This window comes from Macaca fascicularis, chromosome X, assembly GCF_037993035.2.
Source record: "Macaca fascicularis isolate 582-1 chromosome X, T2T-MFA8v1.1".
In the NCBI taxonomy this organism is placed as follows: domain Eukaryota; kingdom Metazoa; phylum Chordata; class Mammalia; order Primates; family Cercopithecidae; genus Macaca; species Macaca fascicularis.
The window spans coordinates 8,673,381-8,694,560 of NC_088395.1; the positions used below are offsets into that span (position 1 = coordinate 8,673,381).

The 21,180-nt window shown below is 39.3% G+C and overlaps 1 protein-coding gene across 1 annotated transcript; it reads right to left on the bottom strand.

Moving 5' to 3' along the window:
* Positions 1-5,978: 5,978 nt before the first annotated feature.
* On the bottom strand, positions 5,979-15,076 carry FAM9B (family with sequence similarity 9 member B). The gene is made up of 9 exons (XM_005592930.5): positions 14,792-15,076; positions 13,918-14,034; positions 13,295-13,415; positions 13,084-13,115; positions 11,207-11,306; positions 10,249-10,360; positions 8,773-8,871; positions 6,391-6,491; positions 5,979-6,282 (listed from the first exon to the last, which is right to left on the bottom strand). Exons 2-8 carry the CDS (start codon positions 13,943-13,945, stop codon positions 6,423-6,425), a joined length of 561 nt encoding a protein of 186 aa, XP_005592987.3. The 5' UTR covers positions 13,946-14,034; positions 14,792-15,076; the 3' UTR covers positions 5,979-6,282; positions 6,391-6,422.
* Positions 15,077-21,180: the final 6,104 nt, after the last annotated feature.

Genomic DNA, 21,180 nt, shown 5'->3' on the forward strand with positions numbered 1-21,180 from the left:
AAGTGGGAGCTAAGTTATGAGGATACAAAGGCAAAAGAATGACACAATGGACTTTGGGGACTTAGAGGGGAAAGGGTGAAAAGAGGGTGAGGGATAAAAGACTACAAATAGGGTTCAGTGTATACTGCTCGAGTGATGAGTGCACCAAAATTTCACAAATCACCACTAAAGAACTTTCCTGTGTTACCAAATACCATGTGACCAAACGCCACCTGCTCCCCAATAACCTATGTAAAGAAAAACAATTAAATACATTTAAAAAATAAGAAAGCATTACCAAGTCAAATTCAGAAACAGAGATATGAACATAGTTAAAAATGACCCCAAAATAGCAACTTTCAAATTTTGAACACAAATAAGGATGGAGGTATTTCGTTTGTTTAAGTGCCTATAGAAATTGTATTATAACAAACAGGCTTTTGTAGTCATTTGTAGAAAAAAAAAGTGCAACATAAAGTGAATACAGTAATAAAAAAAGTTATATATCTGTTATAAATAAACATATGCATTTTTCATATATGTCTATAGGGCAATGTCCATCATTCTGGAGAAGTTGCATGGAGCTGTTTAGTACATTTTAACTAATGTTCCTTCAAAAAAAAAAAAAAGAATTTCTCCGAAGTTCAGACACCACTTCATTGGTTAATTCATTTGTTAATCCATCCACTCACTCAATATCTCAGCAAATATTTACAGTGCCCTTTTTGGTTTTTTTGTAAAGGACTATGCTGGGCCAACACGGTGGCTCATTGCTTGTAGTCCCAGCAATTTGGGAGGCCGAAGTGGGAGAATCACTGGAGCCAGGACTTGGAAACCAGCCTAGGCAACATGGTGAGATGCTGTCTCTACTAAAAATAATAGCTAAATTCCAAAAACATGTTTTAAAAAAGGACTATGCTAGTGCTATAAGGTATCCAAAATTTATTTGATGAAAATCCCAGGCTCTGTAAATTTATAGAAGAGGGGAAAATAATTTTCTTTTATCAGTAAATTATATGATTGTACTTAAAATGTTTTTCATTGGCTTTGATTTTAAGAAATGCAAGGAAAATAAAATGGTTTACAATAATCATATATTGTATATATTCATATGCAAATATTTACAATATGTATTAAAATGTATATGTGATATATTATTCAATCTTGTTTGTGGATTTAGAAAAAAAAAAAAAAGATTTATACATTAAGAAAACTTCCCTGTGTGAAAAAAATTCTGGAAACTGTAAGTGTGAGCTATCTACATTAGTGTTTCCGTGTTTGGCAAAACAGTATTACAGCCCAAACGGGAATGGCTGAGGACAGATAACTTGGCCAAATCACCTTGGCTAGAAAAGCGAGGAGATTGCATCAAACTCACTCCAAAAGCCAATCAAAGAATAACTTGAAACCGCTTTCGGTCACTTAGATTTTGCTTCCTGGTCCTTAGTGGTAGCTGATGAGGTTTAGAAATAAGCACATGTATCTGTCTATACTGAAGGGAAGAAAATAAATCTACTATGGCACCAGTTCAAAACACTGCATGAGCAGTCGAGAGAAACAATTTACCAGAACATGCTTAATGGGTAATCAGAAATGACATGTATGAAAACATGGGGCTGCAACTTGAAAATATTGGAAAATGAGTCATCTAAATTTGCAGAACCTATCAGATCTTCGACTGATACACTTTGTAAGTTGCAATTGCTGGATACTATGTATCTATGTGATCAGGGGTATCTGTAATGATGAATGGTTCATGTTCACACAGCTTCAAATGCCTGGTTTCTGAAATGATCAATCATTTATTAGCTGTAAGGTAAGGGCAATGACGTATATGATCTTCTCCTGTGCTTAGAGATGTTAAAATTCATTTATGGTACTACAAAAATTAGAATAAGCAATAAAATTTCTAAACTATGTAATAAAATCCAAGGTAGGATTTTGTGGATTATGTGTTAGTAATGATATTTTAAGAGAATATTAACATTTTGTTAAGCAAATATATTAATATATTAATTATGCAATAATTTTAATTTTAATTATGATTAATTTTATCATAAGATTTTCTTTTCTATTTACACATAAGACTCTTACAAATTCAAATAACAAAAAATGATGTTTTTAAACTGTACTCAGGAATAGATAGACATATGTTTTAAATAAAGAGAGTCTATTTCAACATGGCAAAACCCCTTCTCTACTAAAGATACAGACATTAGCTGGTCATGGTGACGTGTGCCTGTGGTCCTAGCTACTCATGAGGCAGAGATGGGAGGATCACTTGAGGCCAGGGGCAGAGGTTGCAGTGAGCTATGATTGTGCCACTGCCCTCCAGCCTGGGTGACAGAGCAAGACCCTGTCTCATAATAAAAATTAAAATTAAAATTAAATGAAATAATCAAATAAAAAACAAAGCGCATAGGTCAGCTGGATGCAGTGGCTCATGCCTGTAATACCAGAATTTTGGGAGGCTGAGGCAGAAGGATCACTTGAGACCAGGAGTTCAAGAACAGCCTGGGCAATGCAGCGAGACCATGTCTTTACAAAACACACAAAAATATTAGCCAGCATGGTGGCACACGCCCATATTCCCAGGTACTCAGGAGGCCTGAAGTGAGAGGATCCCTTGAACCATTGTATATAATTTGCAGCCAGGTGGAAGAGAGTACAGAATTCAAAGCCTCCATTAACTCAGTGAACCCGTTTCCCAGCCCACGGATACACACACAAAGACTTACAGTCACGCCATTTGCTTATGGGAGCCGGCGTTTCTCCTTGCGGGTAGCAAGGGATGAGCTTTTTATTGTCACTGTGGCTTTTCAGTTTATGCAAGTCAACACCTTGGAACAATGGCTGAGACCAGGATGGAATCCATCCTACCTCCCTCTTTATAATGGTACCATTTTAAAAATTATTTTGTAGAGATGGGATCTTGCTATATTGGCCAGGGTGGTCTCAAACTCCTGGCCTCAAGTGATTCTCCCACCTCTGCCTCCCAAAGCGCTGGATTGCAGGCATGAGCTACTGTGCCCACCTAAAACAATGCTATTTTAAAGGTGAGGTGCATTTAAAGAAAGGGTGTATTTGGTAGGCAAAATAAGTACCCTCCAAAGATGTCCAGGAACTCATCCCTGGAACCTGTGAACGTGTGAGACGACAAGGCAAGGGAGGAAATGAACTGGAAGGTGCTAATGACAGGTACCAATCAGTTGACCTGCAACATGGATATTATCCTGGGTTATCTCTAGGGGAGTCCAGTGGAATCCCAAGGGTCTTTCTAAGTGTGAGAAAGGCAGGAGGAAGGAACCAGACAGCCACATGAGAAGGATCTGACCCCAAAAATCCTGGCTTTTAAGACGAAGAAAGAGGCCATGAGACAAGGAATGGAGGGAGCTTTCAGAATCCAAAAAATGCAAGAAAACAGGTCCTCCCTTACAACCCTCAGAAGGGACACTGCCCCACTGCCATCTAGATTTTTAACCCAAAGACACTCATTCCAGACTTTACATGAAACTGCAGAACTGCAGGGCAATAAGTGTAAGTTTTTATTTTTAATTATAAACATTTTACTAACTTATTTTAATTGACAAATTTAAATGGTATATACTGTCTACAATAGGTTGCTTTGAAATATGTATATATTGTGAAATAGCTACGTCAAGCTAGTTGACATTTGCATTACTTCACTTAAGTATAATTTTCTTTGTGGTGAGAACTCTTAAATAAATCTACCCTCTTAGCAATCTTTAAAAATCCAGTATTATCATTATCTGTTGACACAGTGTTTTACAATAGAGCTCTTGAACTTACTCCTCCTAACTGAAATCTTGTACCCTTTGGCCAACATATTCCCAACCTTCCACCTCCCCCAGCTCCTGGTAACCATCATTCTATTCTCTGTTTCTGTGAGTTCAGCTGTTTTAGATTCCATATAAAAGTGAGATAATGCAGCCAGGCTCGGTGGCTCACGCCTGTAATCCCAGCAATTTGGGAAGCTGAGGTGGAAATATCACTTGAAGCCAGGAATTTGAGATTGGCCTGGGCAACACAGGGAGACTGCATCTCTAGAAAGAAAAAAGTGTGTGTGTGTGTGTGTATAATTTGTATTATATATTATATAATTATACATTTTGTATATATTTTATACATATATATATAAGTCGGGCGTGGTGCACACACCTGTGGTACCAGCCACTCTGAAGGCTGAGGTGAGAGGATCGCCTGAGCCCAGAAGGTCAAGGTTGCAATGAGCTATGATCGTACCACTCTGGCTGGGCCAGAGCGACACCTGGTCTCCAAAAATAATATGACTTCAAGTACACAGTTACTCATTTGAGGTAGTAAGGGGTGGCATAAATATCAACTGTTCCATCATTAAGTACCTTGTGGCCTCTTTCTTGTCCTTCCACTATAGAGTAACTAGTAGTCAGATAGCCCAGTGTGTACAACAGAACTCGCACATGGACCTCTGCAGTGCTTACTTTGCCTCTGTAACTACTGAAAGAAATCTCAAATAAGGATCTTCTTAGAAACTTGAAGTAGTACTTAATAGTACTTAGTACTACCAACACACGCTTTGGGAAAAGGAAAATCCTTTATGAAAATGCAAACTTTAGGAATGAAATGCTCCCCATAGGGACTCACTTATAGCTGTATAAGTGACTGCAGGCAGAAAAACACAATCTGAATGAAATTGTTTTTTTTTTTTCTTAAACTTGGAAAACCTAGAAAAGATGAGTGGTATATAGGGGCCAATTAACATAAAAAACACAAGGAAAAATGAGAGGAAGTCGCTCCTCTCCTCCCAGTGGAGTGTTGTGTTTTGAAGGATTCATGAATGGAATTTCAGAAACCTGGCAAAAGAATACATTTACTTCGCTTACTCCATATATATTCTGAATTTCATATTTACTAAATAAAGTGTTTCCAAATGAACATTTCTTTTCTTACATGTTGTTACATGTAAAATTTTTACATGTAAAAACACGTAAAATTTACATGTAAAAAGGAATCTTACATGTAAAAACATGTACATCTTTTTAACATGTTGTTACATGCAAAACGTTTTTACATGCATGTAAAAATCGTTTTTACATGTTGTTATATGTTGTTGCATGTGAAAACTGCACATTAAAAAAAGGAAAGGTAGGCGAATTCATCATTCAAGTTTTTAGATGTACATATACTTAAACTTCCAAATAATCCATGAATATTAAACTGAATAAACAAAGCACTCTACATAATTCACCTTGCCACAGATGTGAAATAATTGTAAGCATACATAAATGTTAATAAAATACTTTCATTCAGTGCTGAGGGGAGGTATCATTGAATGGTGGACCAAAACAAACTAAATGGCATTTTGATATCTGTGGAAATGACAAACCCACAAACCAGTGGCTCAGCACTGACATTAATATATCTTGCTCAGTTGCCTTAATCATTTACAGTAGTATAATTTTTTTTCAAGAACACAGACAGTAAGGTGCTCTTAATAATTTTGATACGGCCATAGAGTATATCTACTTTTTGAAGTCCTGCTTTCATTGGAATTGCCTCTTTATCCTAATGAGTAAATACAAAAGAATGCACAGTTAAGACAGCTTTTGTCTTCTTCTTGGTTTCTGAGACAGAGTCTTGCTCTGTCACCCAGGTTGAAGTACAGTGGCACAATCTTGGCTCACTGCAACCTCCGACTCCCGGGTTCAAGCGATCCTCCTCCCTCAGTCTCCTGAGTAGCTGGAACTACAGGTGTGTGCCACCACGCCCAGGTAATTTTTGTATTTTTAGTAGAGATGGGGCTTCACCATGTTGTTCAAGTTGGTCTCAAATTCCTGACCTCAAGTGATCCACCTGCCTCGGCCTCCCAAAGTGCTGGGATTACAGGCATGAGCCACCGCACCTGGCAGGCTTTGTCTTCTTTTATTAGAGAAAAATGTACTTTTCTATGCCCGTGCTTTCTACACTTTTGGAACTGATACAGATCCACAGAGGCGAACTGAAATCTAAATTATCTTTAATGTTAAAATTTAATTGACCGTGTACATAACTGTGCAATTGCTGCTTTCTCACAGAAGTGTCTAGGGTTCATTCAACAGATCATAGAAACGAGGTCTGGCATGTAACAGACAAATGACAGAGGAGCTATACTGATTTATATAACAATTATCAAAACACTGTCATGTAGTTTACTGTAGCTCAAGTTGTGCTTGTATCATATAACATAGGTTCAAGTTCTTTCTTCAGTCATCAGAATAACAGAGGTTGAAGAGACAACTGAGTAAGTGCCAACTCTTCCAGAAGCTGTTTCAAAAAAAAAATTTAAGTAACTGTGATACACATTTCTGCAAATAAAATATTCCAGTGCTTACATCAATCCTGAGTTTTTAATATTAAATATGCACTACTTACAGTCTCCGACACAATTTTATTTAAAAACATGTCTAGTTGTCAAGTTCACTGTCTTCATCAGAAAAAACTCTGTCACAAAGGTCTTCAAAGTCCTCAAGAGTCTAAAAGAAAAAGTCTAGTTCACTGACAAACCACCACTTTACATCTCGCATTTTAAACAGAGTTAATTAAATGTCAAAAGGAAACAGCTTTTAATATTCAAAGGATGCTGGCTATTCATTTCAAATAGAACAAACTATAATCAATACATGGAGCTCCAAATACCCACTTAAATTTTTTAATGCCAGATTTCAGTGACATATTTTTTTAGCAGGTCCAACAGTCATGTACTTTGCTTAAATACAATGGGTTGAAGAATATCTTAAGGTCAAGATGGAGCAAAGACAGAAAAAGACGGGCAGACTTATATCATGAAATATTATATTTTTTCAGCAGGTAGTGACCCATATATTATCAGCAAGAGTCTACATAACATGGTTTCCACTGAAGGGATAAAATGGTCGGTGATATGACCTCATCAAGTTAGAGAAAATGTAACTATGTTTGAAATATATACTCTTTACTCAACAAATAGTTCAACAGTTCCTGCTCCCTAAAATGTTGTATGTTAATGTTGAGGAAGACATAAAAAATGAGTACACAATCTTCCATATTCCTGTGACATGAGCAAATGCACAAATTTTAAAAAAAGGAATACAAAACTCGTGTAACTGCTATGGAAGGGCAACTCACTCAGACATGTAGCCAAAAATGGAGACTGATGTTGATTTAGTTGGCAAAAGGTTTCAATCAGTCAAAAAAAAAGATTTTAAAAGCATTGTGAGGGAAGAGCATGAGCAAAGCATGGGAGTAACAGTGAGTTCCTTCAGGGAAGGCGGTCAGCGTGGAGAAGTGGGAGGAAAGACAGACAGCGGCAAAACAAGCCTAAGAGGGGGTCATGTAAAGGGGAGTCTCTGAACATCTAAGAACTGAGACGGGGCACCACTGACAGGCTGGGAAGAGCGAAGGGTTAGGAAGCATTTTAGGAAGGGGAGGGTTGTAGGAAAGTAATATTGCCGATCAGTGAAGGATGGCTCAGAAGAGAAGAGAGAACTCAGAAAAGAGTTTAATAGTACAAGCAAGGAAGAATGAGGTCTTGAACTAGGGCAGCCGCAGTGGGAATTTAAAGAAAGAAATTAAAGGACCATTGCAGAGGTAAAACTTGTCTCATGATAACTGCATGGGAAGGATAATGGACTCAAAAGAGTCCAAGACGATAGCAAAGTTCCTACCGTAAGTGGTAACATGGAACATTAATACTGACAGGAAAACTTCTAGTTTCATGTTCCTACCAATTAATAAATGGTATCTGGGGAGCATTATAGCAACATGTTCTCTACTTGTAACTTCCATTTAAATAACTGTGTATAGATCATCCTCAAGTTGCTTGAAAATTTTATTTTCAAACTCTTTTCTCAGTTTATTTAACACATCTCAGTTAGTGTAGAGGAGTGACATATGAACATGTCTTTTCACAAGATTATTAAAAAGAATACCTGGCCTCCCAAAAAAGAATTCCATTGCTTCCTAAATTATCTACATCTACATGAAGAAGAGGTTATTGTCTGATGATAATTTGCTAACGTGCTATACGACAGCAGATAATTCACAATTCACAACGTGTTAATAATCTGCTGGCTTTCCCATTTTGTTATACATCTGAACCATCTCTTATGATTACAAATTGTCATGTAAAACAATTACTAATAATTTTGTGAGTGAATATGCCATTAAAACGCTCCTGTATTACAGCAGGAAATAAAAGAGACACTCAGTAGTTACACTTGCCTACTTCCTATTTAACTAAAACTCTTGAAACAACACAAGTAAAAAAGATATCCAGAAAGGATTTAAGGACTTCCTGCCTTCCACCATAGATCTGTCATTGATGTTCTGAAAACTGAAAATAGTATCTTCATTAAAACCCATTTATGCCTAGTGTTCCATATAGGAACGCTAACCTTGTGGGAATCATGTATATCCTACTGCTCAAGGTCATTGCCAAGGTCTGATTTTTCATACACAAAAACAATTTGCAACCTCTGGCATAAATAAGTTAATGTGTTAATAAAGTGTCAATTTTATACATAAGATGTATATTTCTAGGTAAAATTTCCACTTTACCTTTTCCTGTTCTAAATAACTCCTACAAACTATTCATGAATCCTAAAAATACATTTACCAATACTATTATATCTGGAACAATACATTCAAAGTGAAAATGGTAAGTAATTTAAAATGTATAACCAAAATGTCTTTCCATACATTCAGAAACAAGCAGACTTTCTTCCATTATGCACGTGGTGTATTTTATAATGTATTATGTTACCAAATAGAACAGACCTTTAAGAATTGGTCACGTAGCAGCTTCATCTCTTTCAGCCTCTCTCTCCTAACACTTCTATATTGCTGCCACCTCTTCTGTTGTTCTTGAAATATTTTCTAGAATCCCACAACAAAATAGTGATAAAAATTGGGTAAATTTTAATACTTACAAAACACAATTCTCCATTAGCTTTAAAGGAATACTCTTTAAATCAATACTTCTGAACACTTTCTTTTAGACAACATTTAGGACCAATTTTAAACGATCGTGTTCGCCAATCACATGCTAAAAATGATGTATTAACCTTTTTCATCAGTCATTAAGTAAATAATTTTCTTACTTTCACATATTCAACACGTATGTCCTAATTTCTCGATTTCCAATGAAGAATATTTGATGAACCTTCCTACAATTTGTTGACCACAGATAGGTAAGATCTATACAGAAATTAACTAAGACACATTCTTTCTAGGATTTTAAGCATGTATTAAATCTTGGTCATTTCAATAGGCACATAGATGAACCACCCAATAATGATGGCCTTTCTGCACCTTGATTTAATCTCCAACAACAGTGTTCTCCTCTCCTCTACGTGGCACTCACTCACACAGTCATCCCCTAGATTTTGTCATTCCCAATGACTGCAACACCTATGTAATATTAATAATAGCAATGATAAGGAGCAACCATGGGTCAGATCACATCCTGAAAAACTTAAATAAACCTGTTACATAGAAACCTTTTGATCCTCCAACAACTCTGACGTAGGTACTCTTACCATGTCTCCTTTCGTAGATAATTTGCCCGTGGTTTCTGAGCTAGCAATGGTCAAGCTGAGATAAATAATTTTTCCACGGTTTCCGAGCTAGCACAGAGATAAATAATTTTTCCGTGGTTTCTGAGCTAGCAACAGTCAAGCTGGAGTTGGATCCCAAGCAGTGTGGCTGCATAGTCCCAGCCCTTGAACCACTGTAGTCAGCTGTTTCTCCATCTTCCCAACATACAGCCACTACCTCCCTGCCATTGTAGGTCACTCACTTCAGTACTATAGCTCAGGAGTCTGTCGAGACCTGACACCCACTGAATGGAGCACTGTTTACTGCCCATTGCCCACCCCATGTGCTCGGGTAACTCAGTCCCAGCTGAAATTCCACAGCCAGTCATCTATCCTCATCCCTGCATCTATTCCCTGCCCAACTCTCCCTCTGTCAATCTGCTCGGCTAGACCCCAACCCAGGAAATTCCAACCCTACAGCTGCTCTTACACAAATACTCCAACTGGGCTCACTTCAATTTCTTCATCGTTATGATGCTGACTTCAGTTGGACCCCTAATGCTGCATGGCAATTATATTCCCCTGGTACATGAGTCCACTAACGGGCCCCCTCTCTGGGCTCATGCACTCTTCCTTCTTTGCTGAATTTCTGCATGAACAATTACTCCCTGAGACATTGATACAACAGGTTAAACATAAAGCTAAGCCTGATACCAACAATTAGTTCTTCTTCTTCTCCCTCTTCTTCTTCTTCTTCTTTCTGCTCATCTGTGATGTATTCTTCAAGGACATTCAGCAACTTCAGAGAATGTATATAATCACGTTTCTGCCTGTAATACATAATAAGTAACACGGTCAAACTTCATAGAGAGATGAAAAATTAATCCTATTCAAACCCAAACTGACTTGACATAATTTATCCTATAAAGTAGCAAGGGAGTAATAGTAGCTGAAATCTTCTTTTTGGAAAAAGGTGAAATGAGTTGCTCTCATTCTGAAAGGATTCCTTCCTTCCTGACTACTAGAGCAGCTATCTTATATTCTTTACCTGCTGAAGACAAAGGAGGGTTTACTGCACTATAAGTTTCCCAGAAACATTCATTTTCTCTAAGAGCAGTTTACTTTTCATTTCCTTTTACTGAATAACATATGGGTTCTCATAAGTAGGTTCAAGAATATCATAGCCATTCATCCCGTAAGATTTCCCAGAAGAAATGCTTCACTTAACTATTTCTCCACTTTGGCACACCAATGGTTTTGTAAAAGAAATAGTGAAAACAATTTAACTAAAATAGATAACTTATTTACAACATAAGGTTATCCCTTTCTACATAATTGAGTATCGTTAAGGATCTACAGACTAAACATTGAGAACATTTATCTTATATGCAGCTACCATATTTCTAGAAATGGATAAACATTAATTTTACAGGAAGACTATTTTTATCTGGAAGGCAAAAAGAGGTCATCTTCATTGACTTCTAGGTAATATCTCTTGATTCTGTTAAACTGAGGTTATAAAACTAAAGAAACTTACCTGCTTAGAGAACAATCAAGTAAAATATGTTGTTCACTAGAGACGCCAATATGTACAGGGTAGTTTTTGAAATTATTTGCACCAACGAATACAAAGAAATGATATAAATATCATTACGCGAGAAAGCCAACAGTCATACCTTTTAAGTTGTTTTTTTCTCAAAGCATTTTTACTTTTGTTCTTTGTTTTGCTGCAAGCTTTATCCATTTTCATCTTTTTTCTTTTTGCAGTAAGATCCTCTTTAATGTCAGTTAGTAAATGAAAATGGATTAAAAGTTAATGTTGAAAAGTAGTTTATTTGCATATACTGACATCAATATGGGACATTATGGTTCAGCAATACAAGAAGGATATTTAAAATATAAAATTCAAAAATCATTTCAAAAAGCAAGATTTACTCACTTATTTTCTGTAAAACATTTCAGGTATTAATATTCGTATTTCAATTCCAATTTGTATAGCTGAAAATCACTTAATTGACGGATGATGAAAAAAAGCAAATAATTAAAAGTTTCTATTTTTTAAATGTGCAGAAAGGGTTATAAGCACAGACTTTAATTTCTACATTTACAAAATGTCCTACAATTCAAAGGAGATGTTTCCATGAAGTACTGCACAACTCATTATGTAAAGCACACAAAAAAGTATCATATAGTAAAACCATCCAAAGGGTAGAAATAAGTTAATACACAGTAAGAAAAGCATTTTTAAGCAATCTAGTGATTGATGCTATTAACTGTATTTTAATAAAAGAAGCCATGGCCATGAGTATGAAAATTTAGGTTTAGGTAAAGAAATACACTCAAAAACACTTTTAAAATATTTTCTTGCAGCTTTTTATATGACATTTGTGCCCATAGTGCTGTGTTTCAGAAAACTGTAATACTGCAAGGAATGCTTTCCTAAACATGATTTCACATCAGAGACCTACCATCAATTGCTAAAAACAGTTTTCAGCAATCATAAAAGATTTGTACCATAATGCAAATATTTTTTACATACAGTCTCCATCTATAACGCCCAATGTATTAGGCAGCTCACAAAACCGGCACTTTTTGTCACCAAGCAGAGCAAAGCTTTCCAAATATACTGCTTGTATGAATCATCGCTATCGAAGAGCTGAAAACTGAATTGAGCTTTTCAAAAGTAAGAGTATTGTCTCCATCATCTTTACAGAAATTTTCTCAAACTTTTTTGAAAATATGGTCCCTATAACAGTGCAACTAATATTTCACACAGCAATATAAAGTTTATGAGTTTTTGGATCCAATTACATGTTTCTCACTAGATAGAAAAGTTGTCCTTACTTTTGTACTACACAGTTTATTACTGGAATAATAATAGAAAATGATTTTAGAGAATTCAATTTTCTCTTGTACTTCAAATAAAACAAAATCAGAAAGCTGTGACAATAGAATAGCTAAATTAAGAACATGAAAAACTCTTATTAAAAACTCTGAGTACATATGGACAGGAAGAAGGGACCAACAGACAACTGGGCCTACTTGAGAGTGGAGGGTAGGAGGAGGGTGAGGATCAAAAACCACCCATCAGGTACTATGCTTATAACCTGGGTGACAAAATAATCTGTATACCAAAACCCTGTGACATGCAATTTATCTATATAACACACCTGCACATGTACCCCCAAACTTAAAGTGAAAGCTTAAAAAAAACCTGATATATGACTTAATCTGCGTACACTAAAAGGAACGAATAGAGCTATTTCTCCTCCAATGTCCTCTAATATTCTCCAAACAATTAAATTTCCACGTGTATGAAAGAAAAGCCATCCATCTCGCTTCACCATTATTAGAAGCATTCTCACATTCCACATCAACAATCAAAGAGGTAAGAAAAATTTATCAAACAGATTACATTAAATACGTATGTTAAATGCTACATATGATAAGCCATTTAAGACAGTCTTGTCATCCACTGATTCATATAACTTACTGCAACAGTTGCATGATTGAAAACAATTTTCATAAACGACAGATAACTCCTAAAATATACCTGCAGTATCTTCTGGCTTCTTGGTATTAGCCCTGTAAAAAAAGTTACATCAAAATTTTAGCATAATACTACACAAAATGCCATGTTTGTTGGGAAAAGAAATGTCTTATGTGAAATGTTCTGCACAGAATAGAACAGTGATGACATGGTCCAAAGGTGACTTTTCCTAAAAGACCCTATCCGACAGGCAAAAGTGACTTAAACACTTTACCCCGTGTGCTCGTCTTTTTCAGCAAAAGGTTCTCTTTCCCCATGCTCATCAGTTACATCTTCCTCCCTTGTTTCTGTAAAAGGGTTTCTTTCCTCACATTCGTCACTGACTGGATCCTTTCCTGCATTAAAATTTAAAAGACAAACCTTTTTTAGAGGAAGACACTGTTGTGGACTTTTTTTGTGGAGAAATGTACTAGTTGTAGACTTTTTTTTTTTTTTTTTTTTTTTGGCTATCTGCCAATTAAGGCTTTAAAGCAGAGCTGTACATGGAATCACCGGCTTCTGACCATTTTATCAAGGCACTTTTGGAAGCCCTTCGGGTTCAAGTCCCAGTAAACAACGTACTACACGTCAGACCCCTTGGATGTCATGACTGCACTCATGGAGAAGAGCTGCTCTGGGAGCATCTGTAACCCCGCTATGAGGGGAGCCTTTTACGGGAAGCCTAAGGCCCTTGAGCCTGCTTTGAAAACCTGGGGCATCTTAGCACGTGCACGATGGACTCCAAAGCCACGAAGGGGCCCGGGTCCTTGGGCTACCCCTGTGCCCCCAGCGCAGAAAGCAGACAGACCGTCCTCTTGGGCGTGCACTTTCTTCCGGGTCACCTTGGGCTGTATTTACCTGCACGCTCCTTCCCCTGGGCCGCCATAAATTGAGCCTCCAACTGGGCCTTGGCAGCCCTCCTGCCCACAGGATCCGTGGCTGGCTGTCCTGGGAAGCTACAGGTGATCCCTGAACCTGATGAGGGCAAAGGCACACTAAGGAAGCAAAGGAACCCTGGCATCGGAAAGGAAAGCCATTGGGATCACAGGTTTAAGAAGGGTGGGGCTGGCACGCCCTGGGCCTCCTGTGGGAGCAGGAGGGGACCGAAAAGATGCCAGTGTCCCCTCCTGTCCTGGCCCGTCCAGCCCGTCCAGCCCGTCCCCGGGGCTGGCTGCAGAGCTCACAGCTGCCCCTCACACCTGAACTCCACGGCGTCTGCGGGATCCTCGCCGCACCTTTGGGACAGAACTCAGCCCTACCTCTGGGTCCCCCAGCGACCCCGTGTGGCTGGGAGGGCCACCGGGTGACACAGGATCTCCCCAGCCACCTCCAGAGGAATGTCAGGGGCTGCACTGTCACTCACCCGCCTGGATGCACAGGGGACCCCTGATGACCCCAAGTGTCCTGTCCTGACGGGAGGCCGGGCAGGAGGGCCCCACTCAGACTGTCCCCAACAACACCCTCGCCCCACCCCCACTTCCCCCCACCTTCCGCACCTCCCCCCAACACATGCACAAGCCCTCCTGGGCCCTAGGGATCACCCAGGCGGCTCCAGCTCCCTCCCTGCCCTGGCCCACCCCAGCCCACCCTCAGGGCCTCGCCCTGACCCAGGCCCCAGGCGACCACGCCAGGGGCATTTCCTCACAGGTCAGCGGGCGGCCCAGCGCTTCACACCCTGGTTCCCAGAGGGCCTCGTGCCTGCGTTTCCGCCTCCCCACCGCGAGCGCTTCACCTGAGGGACCCCTGATGTGGCGCCCTCAAAGAACCTGCAGACAACAGCACCACTAGGATCTCTTAGAAAACGGGTCCTCTCAGGAGGCTGAGGCAGAATGATTGCTTGACCCCGGGAGGCGGAAGTTGCAGTGAGCCCAGATCGCGCGGCTGCACTGCAGCCTGGGCGGCAAGAGCCAGACTGTCTCAAAAAACAAAAAACAAAAAACAAAAAAGAAAACAAGTACTCAGTTCTCGTGAGAGCTGCCGACAGCACTTCCTACGCTCCTCGCAGATTGGTCGACTCAGTGCACATGCGTGTGACAGGCCGTGTGGGGCCACGCCCCCTGCTGGCACGCCCTCCCCCTTCCCCTAAGTGACAGCAAGTGGTTGCTGTGGACTGAGGTGGGGTTGGCCCTTTGGGGCCTCTGTTCCCACATTCTTTCAGCTTCTGCTCCTGGGGAGGGACACAGGACTTGGTATGGAGGCCAAGTGGACAGGGCCTAGAACCTCGCCCTGGGGCTCTTTCCAGCCACCCCTGCCCCTTTGGCTAGAATGGCCATCATCCTATGGGTTGGGCCCAGGCTCCCTCCCATGCCCTGTGTGCTTCCAACATGCCCAGCTGCATCCTTTTCAATCAATGGATTGTGCTTTTATTGTTTTTGTTTGTTTTTGAGACTGTGTCTCACTCTATCGCCTAGGCTGGAGTGCAGCAGGGTGATCTCAGCTCACTGCAACCTCCGCTTCCCGGGTTCAAGTGATTCTCCTGCCTCAGCCTCCCAAGGAGCTGGAATTACAGGAGCCCAACACCAAGCCCTGCTAATTTTTTTTTTTTTTTTAGTAGAGACGAGGTTTCACCATGTTGTCCAGGCTGGTGTCAAACTCCTGACCTCAGTTGATCTGCACGCCTTGGCCTCCCAAAGTGCTAGGATTACAGGCATGAGCCACCGTGCCCTGCCCATAACCATTTTTGTTTCCTCACTACTTTTCTTTCTCATCCTCATGCCCCAGACTTGCCCACAAACCCTCATGCTCCAGACTTATCCAGACATATGCCACAACCTTCACCCACAAATTAATGCCTTAATACTTATCGTTAACTCAGCTTTTTCCCACCTCCAGTCGCCTATAATAGGGGGAGAGTTGTTTTGGAGTTAGGAGTAAATAAATATTGCCTAAAGTTTGTAAATCAAGATATAGAGTTTCATTATATTATTGAAATTATATCCCAGCACTTTGGGAGGCTGAGACGGGCAGATCACAAGGTCAGGAGATCGAGACCATCCTGACTAACACGGTGAAACCCTGGCGACAGAGCGAGACTCCACCTCAAAAAAAAAGAAAAGAAAAGAAATTACAAAGGCAGTCATCAGGAAAACTAATCCACAGCCTTAAATGTCTATATAACCAAAAAGAGCACACACAAAGAACACAAATCCTGTAGTAAAAGTTGGAAAATAAAGAAAATACTCCAGAGACCATAACATAAAGGAACAAAATTAAGGCCAAGTGAATCTGTTGAGCAAGAAATATGAATGAGATAAACTCAGAATCTAAAGGAAATGACTTCCAACTTGGATCAAAATAAAAATCTAAGTATATGCTGTATGTAAGAATGGAGCTAAAACAAAATGATACAAAAAATACATGTCAGACAAATATGAAGAAAAGGAAAATATGGATCTGGGAATTGATAGCTCGCAAATGTAAAATAATGCAAAAAATAAATGAATAAACTAAAGGCAGAGTATACAGAACAAGAGAAGGGCATGATCTACTCTGACAATCTGACAGAAATCATTTTGTGCTTAACACAGCATCAACATGCCTAAACCCAAAACCGTAGAAAATAAAAGTAAAACAACCAATGAAAATGAAGAGTGATATGGGAGTTTGAACTCTGTCCAGGAGAGACCAAATACAAATGTATTGTCTTGGACACAGGCATAGTATCTTAAATTGCTCTCTTGGAAGTAGAGTGAGCATTTTCTTTCACTTTCAACCAACGAACCCTTATCACATCCTATAGTAATTCCTTGGCTGTTACTATCTTCTATTCTACCTACAGTTTCCCAAAAGATTAAAAAATTAGACTTACATTAGCAAATAGGAGAAAAGTTTTCTTGTTGTTGTCGTGTGTGTACACGCCTGCATGTAAATATGTTTGTGTGTGTGATGTTTGTCGTTTGTTTTTTGGAAATGGAGTTTTGCTCTTGTTGCCCAGACTGGAGTGCAGTGGCGCCATCTTGGCTCACTGCAGCCTCCCTTTCCCGAGTTCAAACGATTCTCCTGCCTCAGCCTCCAGAGTAGCTGGGATTACACGTGCCTGCCACCAAGCCCGGCTAATTTTGTATTTTTAGTAGAGATGGGGTTTCACCATGTTGGCCAGGTTGGTCTCGAACTCCTGACCTCAAGTCTGCCTCAGCCTGCCAAAGTGCTGGGATTACAGGCGTGAGCCACTGCGCCTGGCCTGGTTTTTTGTTTGTTTGTTTGTTTGTTTAATATGAAAGCCAGCACTAAGTGATCTTCAAAGTATCTTCATAACTTAAAATAAATGTTCACATGATCTCTTTTTCACATTCAGTGTGAGTAAAGCATGGAAGGTAATGTTCCATTCTGGTGCATTAAAGCATAATGGTATTGTATTTGAGAAGAGAGAAAGGGAACTGTGGTCTGGAAACTGTTGCCCAGAGCATTGCAAAAAGCCAGCTTAGAGCTGTTTCACGCTGTTTTAAGTTCCAGATCATTTTGAATTCCTGCCCTAGAAGCTATGCACACTCAGAGAATGAGTTCAGTCTTGGCCCATGATATTGTACTGAATACCTCAGCTACTTTTCTACAGATTAAATAACATAAACTCCTTTTACTTTTCTTCACAGTTCTTAAAATGAAACTTTAACAATGTCTCCTTGAAGTCTTTGAGAGTGCTTCAAAATTCTGTCTTTCTTTTGTATTGTCTTTTCTTGTTATTAGTTTGTTTGGTTTTGGTATAAAGGGAGCCTAAACCTGGTTGCAGTTAGTAGGAATCTGAGAAGGCTAAGTTCAAAATCTCAGAAAGATTTTCTTTATATTTTCTATGTTTTACATTCCTTTAACAAATTCTGATATGAACACTTTCCCAGTAAGAATATTTGTATCATGCTTTAACATTTCGTTTATTTTTGTGTGCAAACTAGCATTTTTTTAATTAAAACAATCTAAATGTATTAAGGAATTAGATTATAGGGAAATTAAATTAAAACATAATTTAAAAGAAATTATTATATCCAGATACAGAAAATCAGAGGCATAAAGATGTTGTGACTGGGTCCATGAGGAAAGGGGTCAGGGAAAATGATGTACCAGACTAATGAGTGGCTTGGACACTGTATTAGTCCATTCTCAAATTGCTATGAAGAACCCAAGACTGGGTAATTTATGAAGAAAAGAGGTTTAACTGACTCACGGTTCCACAAGTTGTATAGCAAGCATGGCTGGGGAGGCCCCAGGAAACTTACAATTATCGTGGAAGGTGAAGGGGAAGTAGGCAACATCTTCATATGGCGGAGCAGGAGTAAGAGAGTGAAGGGGAAGGTGCTACATGCTTTTAAACAACCAGACCTCACTCACTATCACGAAAACAGCAAGGGGGAAGTCTGACCCCATGATCCAATCACCTCCCACCAGGCCCCTCCTCCAACATAAGGATTACAATTTGACATGAGGCTTAGGTGGGGAAACAGCGCCAAACCACGTCAGGCACAAAGTCGAGCTCTTCACAAAGCACAAATGTTCCAAATCCGAACAAAGGTAGATTAGCATTTTCCAAATGCCAACCTCCAAAGACCTCCAGATTAGGACTTCAAACACATTTCAAGTTTGTCACATGGCTCTCCTTTTATTTGACTGCTCTCCAGGAAAACCAAATTTTACCCCACATGCCTCTGATAATAATTATTAACGTTCCTTCCTAGGCAGACAAATCCTATCAGAATTTTAAACCTACCCTAAATGTTTCTTCTTTAATGCAGCCGTTCACCCAGCGCTTTTAAATAAGTGAGACACTCTTTCTCTTTGCAACCCATTTAGAGCTTTTATCTGTCATGGGAAATTTGCCTTATATTGCAGTTATCTGGGAAGTCATATTCCCCATTAAACTACATCTGAAGGTCAAGAACAGTTTCGCAGGTATCTGTATAAATATGGAGTACTCAATGTACACTGACCATATTGAATCCAACAAAATTGAAATTAATGGAGCTTCTTGTCTTTAAAACAGAAAAATAATAACGAAAAAGCCACAACTCACAGAGTACTTGAACTTGCATTGTTCTGCTAAGTGGCATTTTTATGAGTCCTAAATGCTCTGCACTATGCTAATGAAAGACAAGGTTGCAAATAATTGCCTGGGCTTCCCAGAGAGGCGTTGGTACAGGATTCTGGCCTGCTAGTTTTAAAAAAACTTTTTTCTCGGCATAGAAAAACAGATTCCTGATTTGTATAGTAGAGGCTAGCTCCTTTCTAAATTATGTGCAGACAACACTGGTCTGTATATTTTAAGTGAATTAGTGTCTTTATGTAATCCCTGAAGTTCTCCATAATTCCTTGTTAACACGATGGAGTTTCTGATGTGCTTTCTCCCGGCACAATCACAGGTTACTACAAAGAATGGAACTCAGAAGTCAACAAAAACTCTTTATCAAGTATGACTACAAAGTAATAGAACTTAGATGGCATAATGTAAATGAACGCTTCTTTGTCTTCCAAGTTATATGAGATGCTATACCTATAATACATCCATGCTATCATTAATCAAAATGCTTATTAAAGCACTTTCAGCAGCTAGGGCACATTCCTCTAAACATTCCTAAAGGTGGCAAATCTCCAAAATATGAGGGGCATGTGGGTTTTCTGAATACCCAAAGTTGTTAAAAATCAATTCTGGGGCCAGGATCCCAACTTTGGTATGTGTGTACGAATGCTTACACATTTGCAAGGGTGAATGCTTGTCTGTGGGCATGTGCACATGTGCATGCATATGAATGTGCATGGGTGAAAACATGCAGATGTATGCATGAGTATGTCTTTTATCTCTATATCAGCACAGGAAGAAGCATGGAACAATAAACACTAGAATGATACATCTCGCCATCCCTGGGTGTGTGAATTTTAGATACATTTTATAATACATTATTGTTTATATTTTCTAATTTTTCCATATGCATTTCTTGCTTATGTAAGAAGCAAATAAAGAGAAAGGAAGGAAAAAGAGAGACAAAGAAAAAGTATTTCTAAACCCTTCAGAAGTTAATCAATTCTGATGAATACAGTAGTCTATTAGTTTCCCACTGCTGCTGTAACAAATTACAACAAAGTGAGTGTCATAAACAATAAAGATGGATTATCTTACTGTTCTGGCTGTTAGTAATCCCAAATGCATCTCACTTAGCGAAATCCAAGGTGTCAGTAGGGCCAGATCCTTCTGAAGTCTCCAGAGGAGAATCAGTTCCTTGCCTTTTCCAGTTTTTAGAGGCTTCCTACACTCCTTGGCTTATGGCCCCAATTTCCATCGTTAAAGGCAGCAACATCATGCCGATTCGTTCTCATGCTGCCAGCTCACTGGTTCCCTCTTCTGATTCCCACTCTTTCCTTTAAGGACCCTTGTGATTACATTGGACCCACCCAGGTAATCCAGGATAATTTCCCCCATTTAAGATTAGCTAATTGGCAACCTTGGTTCCATGTGCAAGACTGATTCTCCTTTGCCATGTAAACTAATATAGTCACAGATTCTGGGAATTAGGATCTAGACATCTTTGAGAGATCATTATTCTACCTACTACAGTGTGTTCCCATCACAGTTTGGCTAAACTGTATCATTTTTCAACACCTGCCTTATTGATCAGCATATGGTAGTATTATGCTGAAGAAAGAACATCAGTTCAACAGGTTTAATGACTCCCCAGACAGCCATTGCCTGGTTGAGACCTCTTGAAAACAATAACTGTGGCCAAAAGAGAGGTGATGGGCACATTTTGGGCTAAGTCACAGATACTATGGAGAAGCTGCTGTATCAGAAATAGGAGGCTGAGGCTGGACCACACTCAGACACTAATCAGCCAAATGCTATCAACCAAGACGTCACCATCCGTAAACTCAGCAATAAATGAAGGGGTTGGGTCATACACTAACTCAATCCCCTCTACTCCATAATTATTTGACAGTCATGCAAGAAAAGCTACACCCATCAGTGTCATCTAAAAACATCATTTCCATTCCCACTTCCAATCTATAATACAGGCTTCTCATTCAGGCAAGGAGATCTCAGACTTCATCCCACACACATTAAGCTCACACACAATTGCTTGACTTAGGAAGCTCCCATCAGCAGTAATACCTTCCTCTTTCATCTCTACTGTATTCCATATTTTC

What these genes read in the sequence shown, in the direction of transcription:
- FAM9B (XM_005592930.5), bottom strand. Translation starts at nt 13,945, where the DNA reads ATGGCGGCCCAGGGGAAGGAGCGTGCAG. An exon ending in AGAAAAAAACAACTTAAAAG is followed by an intron (nt 10,361 to 11,206) that starts GTATGACTGTTG and finishes TATGTATTACAG; the next exon opens with GCAGAAACGTGATTATATAC. An exon ending in TACGTGACCAATTCTTAAAG is followed by an intron (nt 6,492 to 8,772) that starts GTCTGTTCTATT and finishes TTTTTCTTTTAG; the next exon opens with ACTCTTGAGGACTTTGAAGA.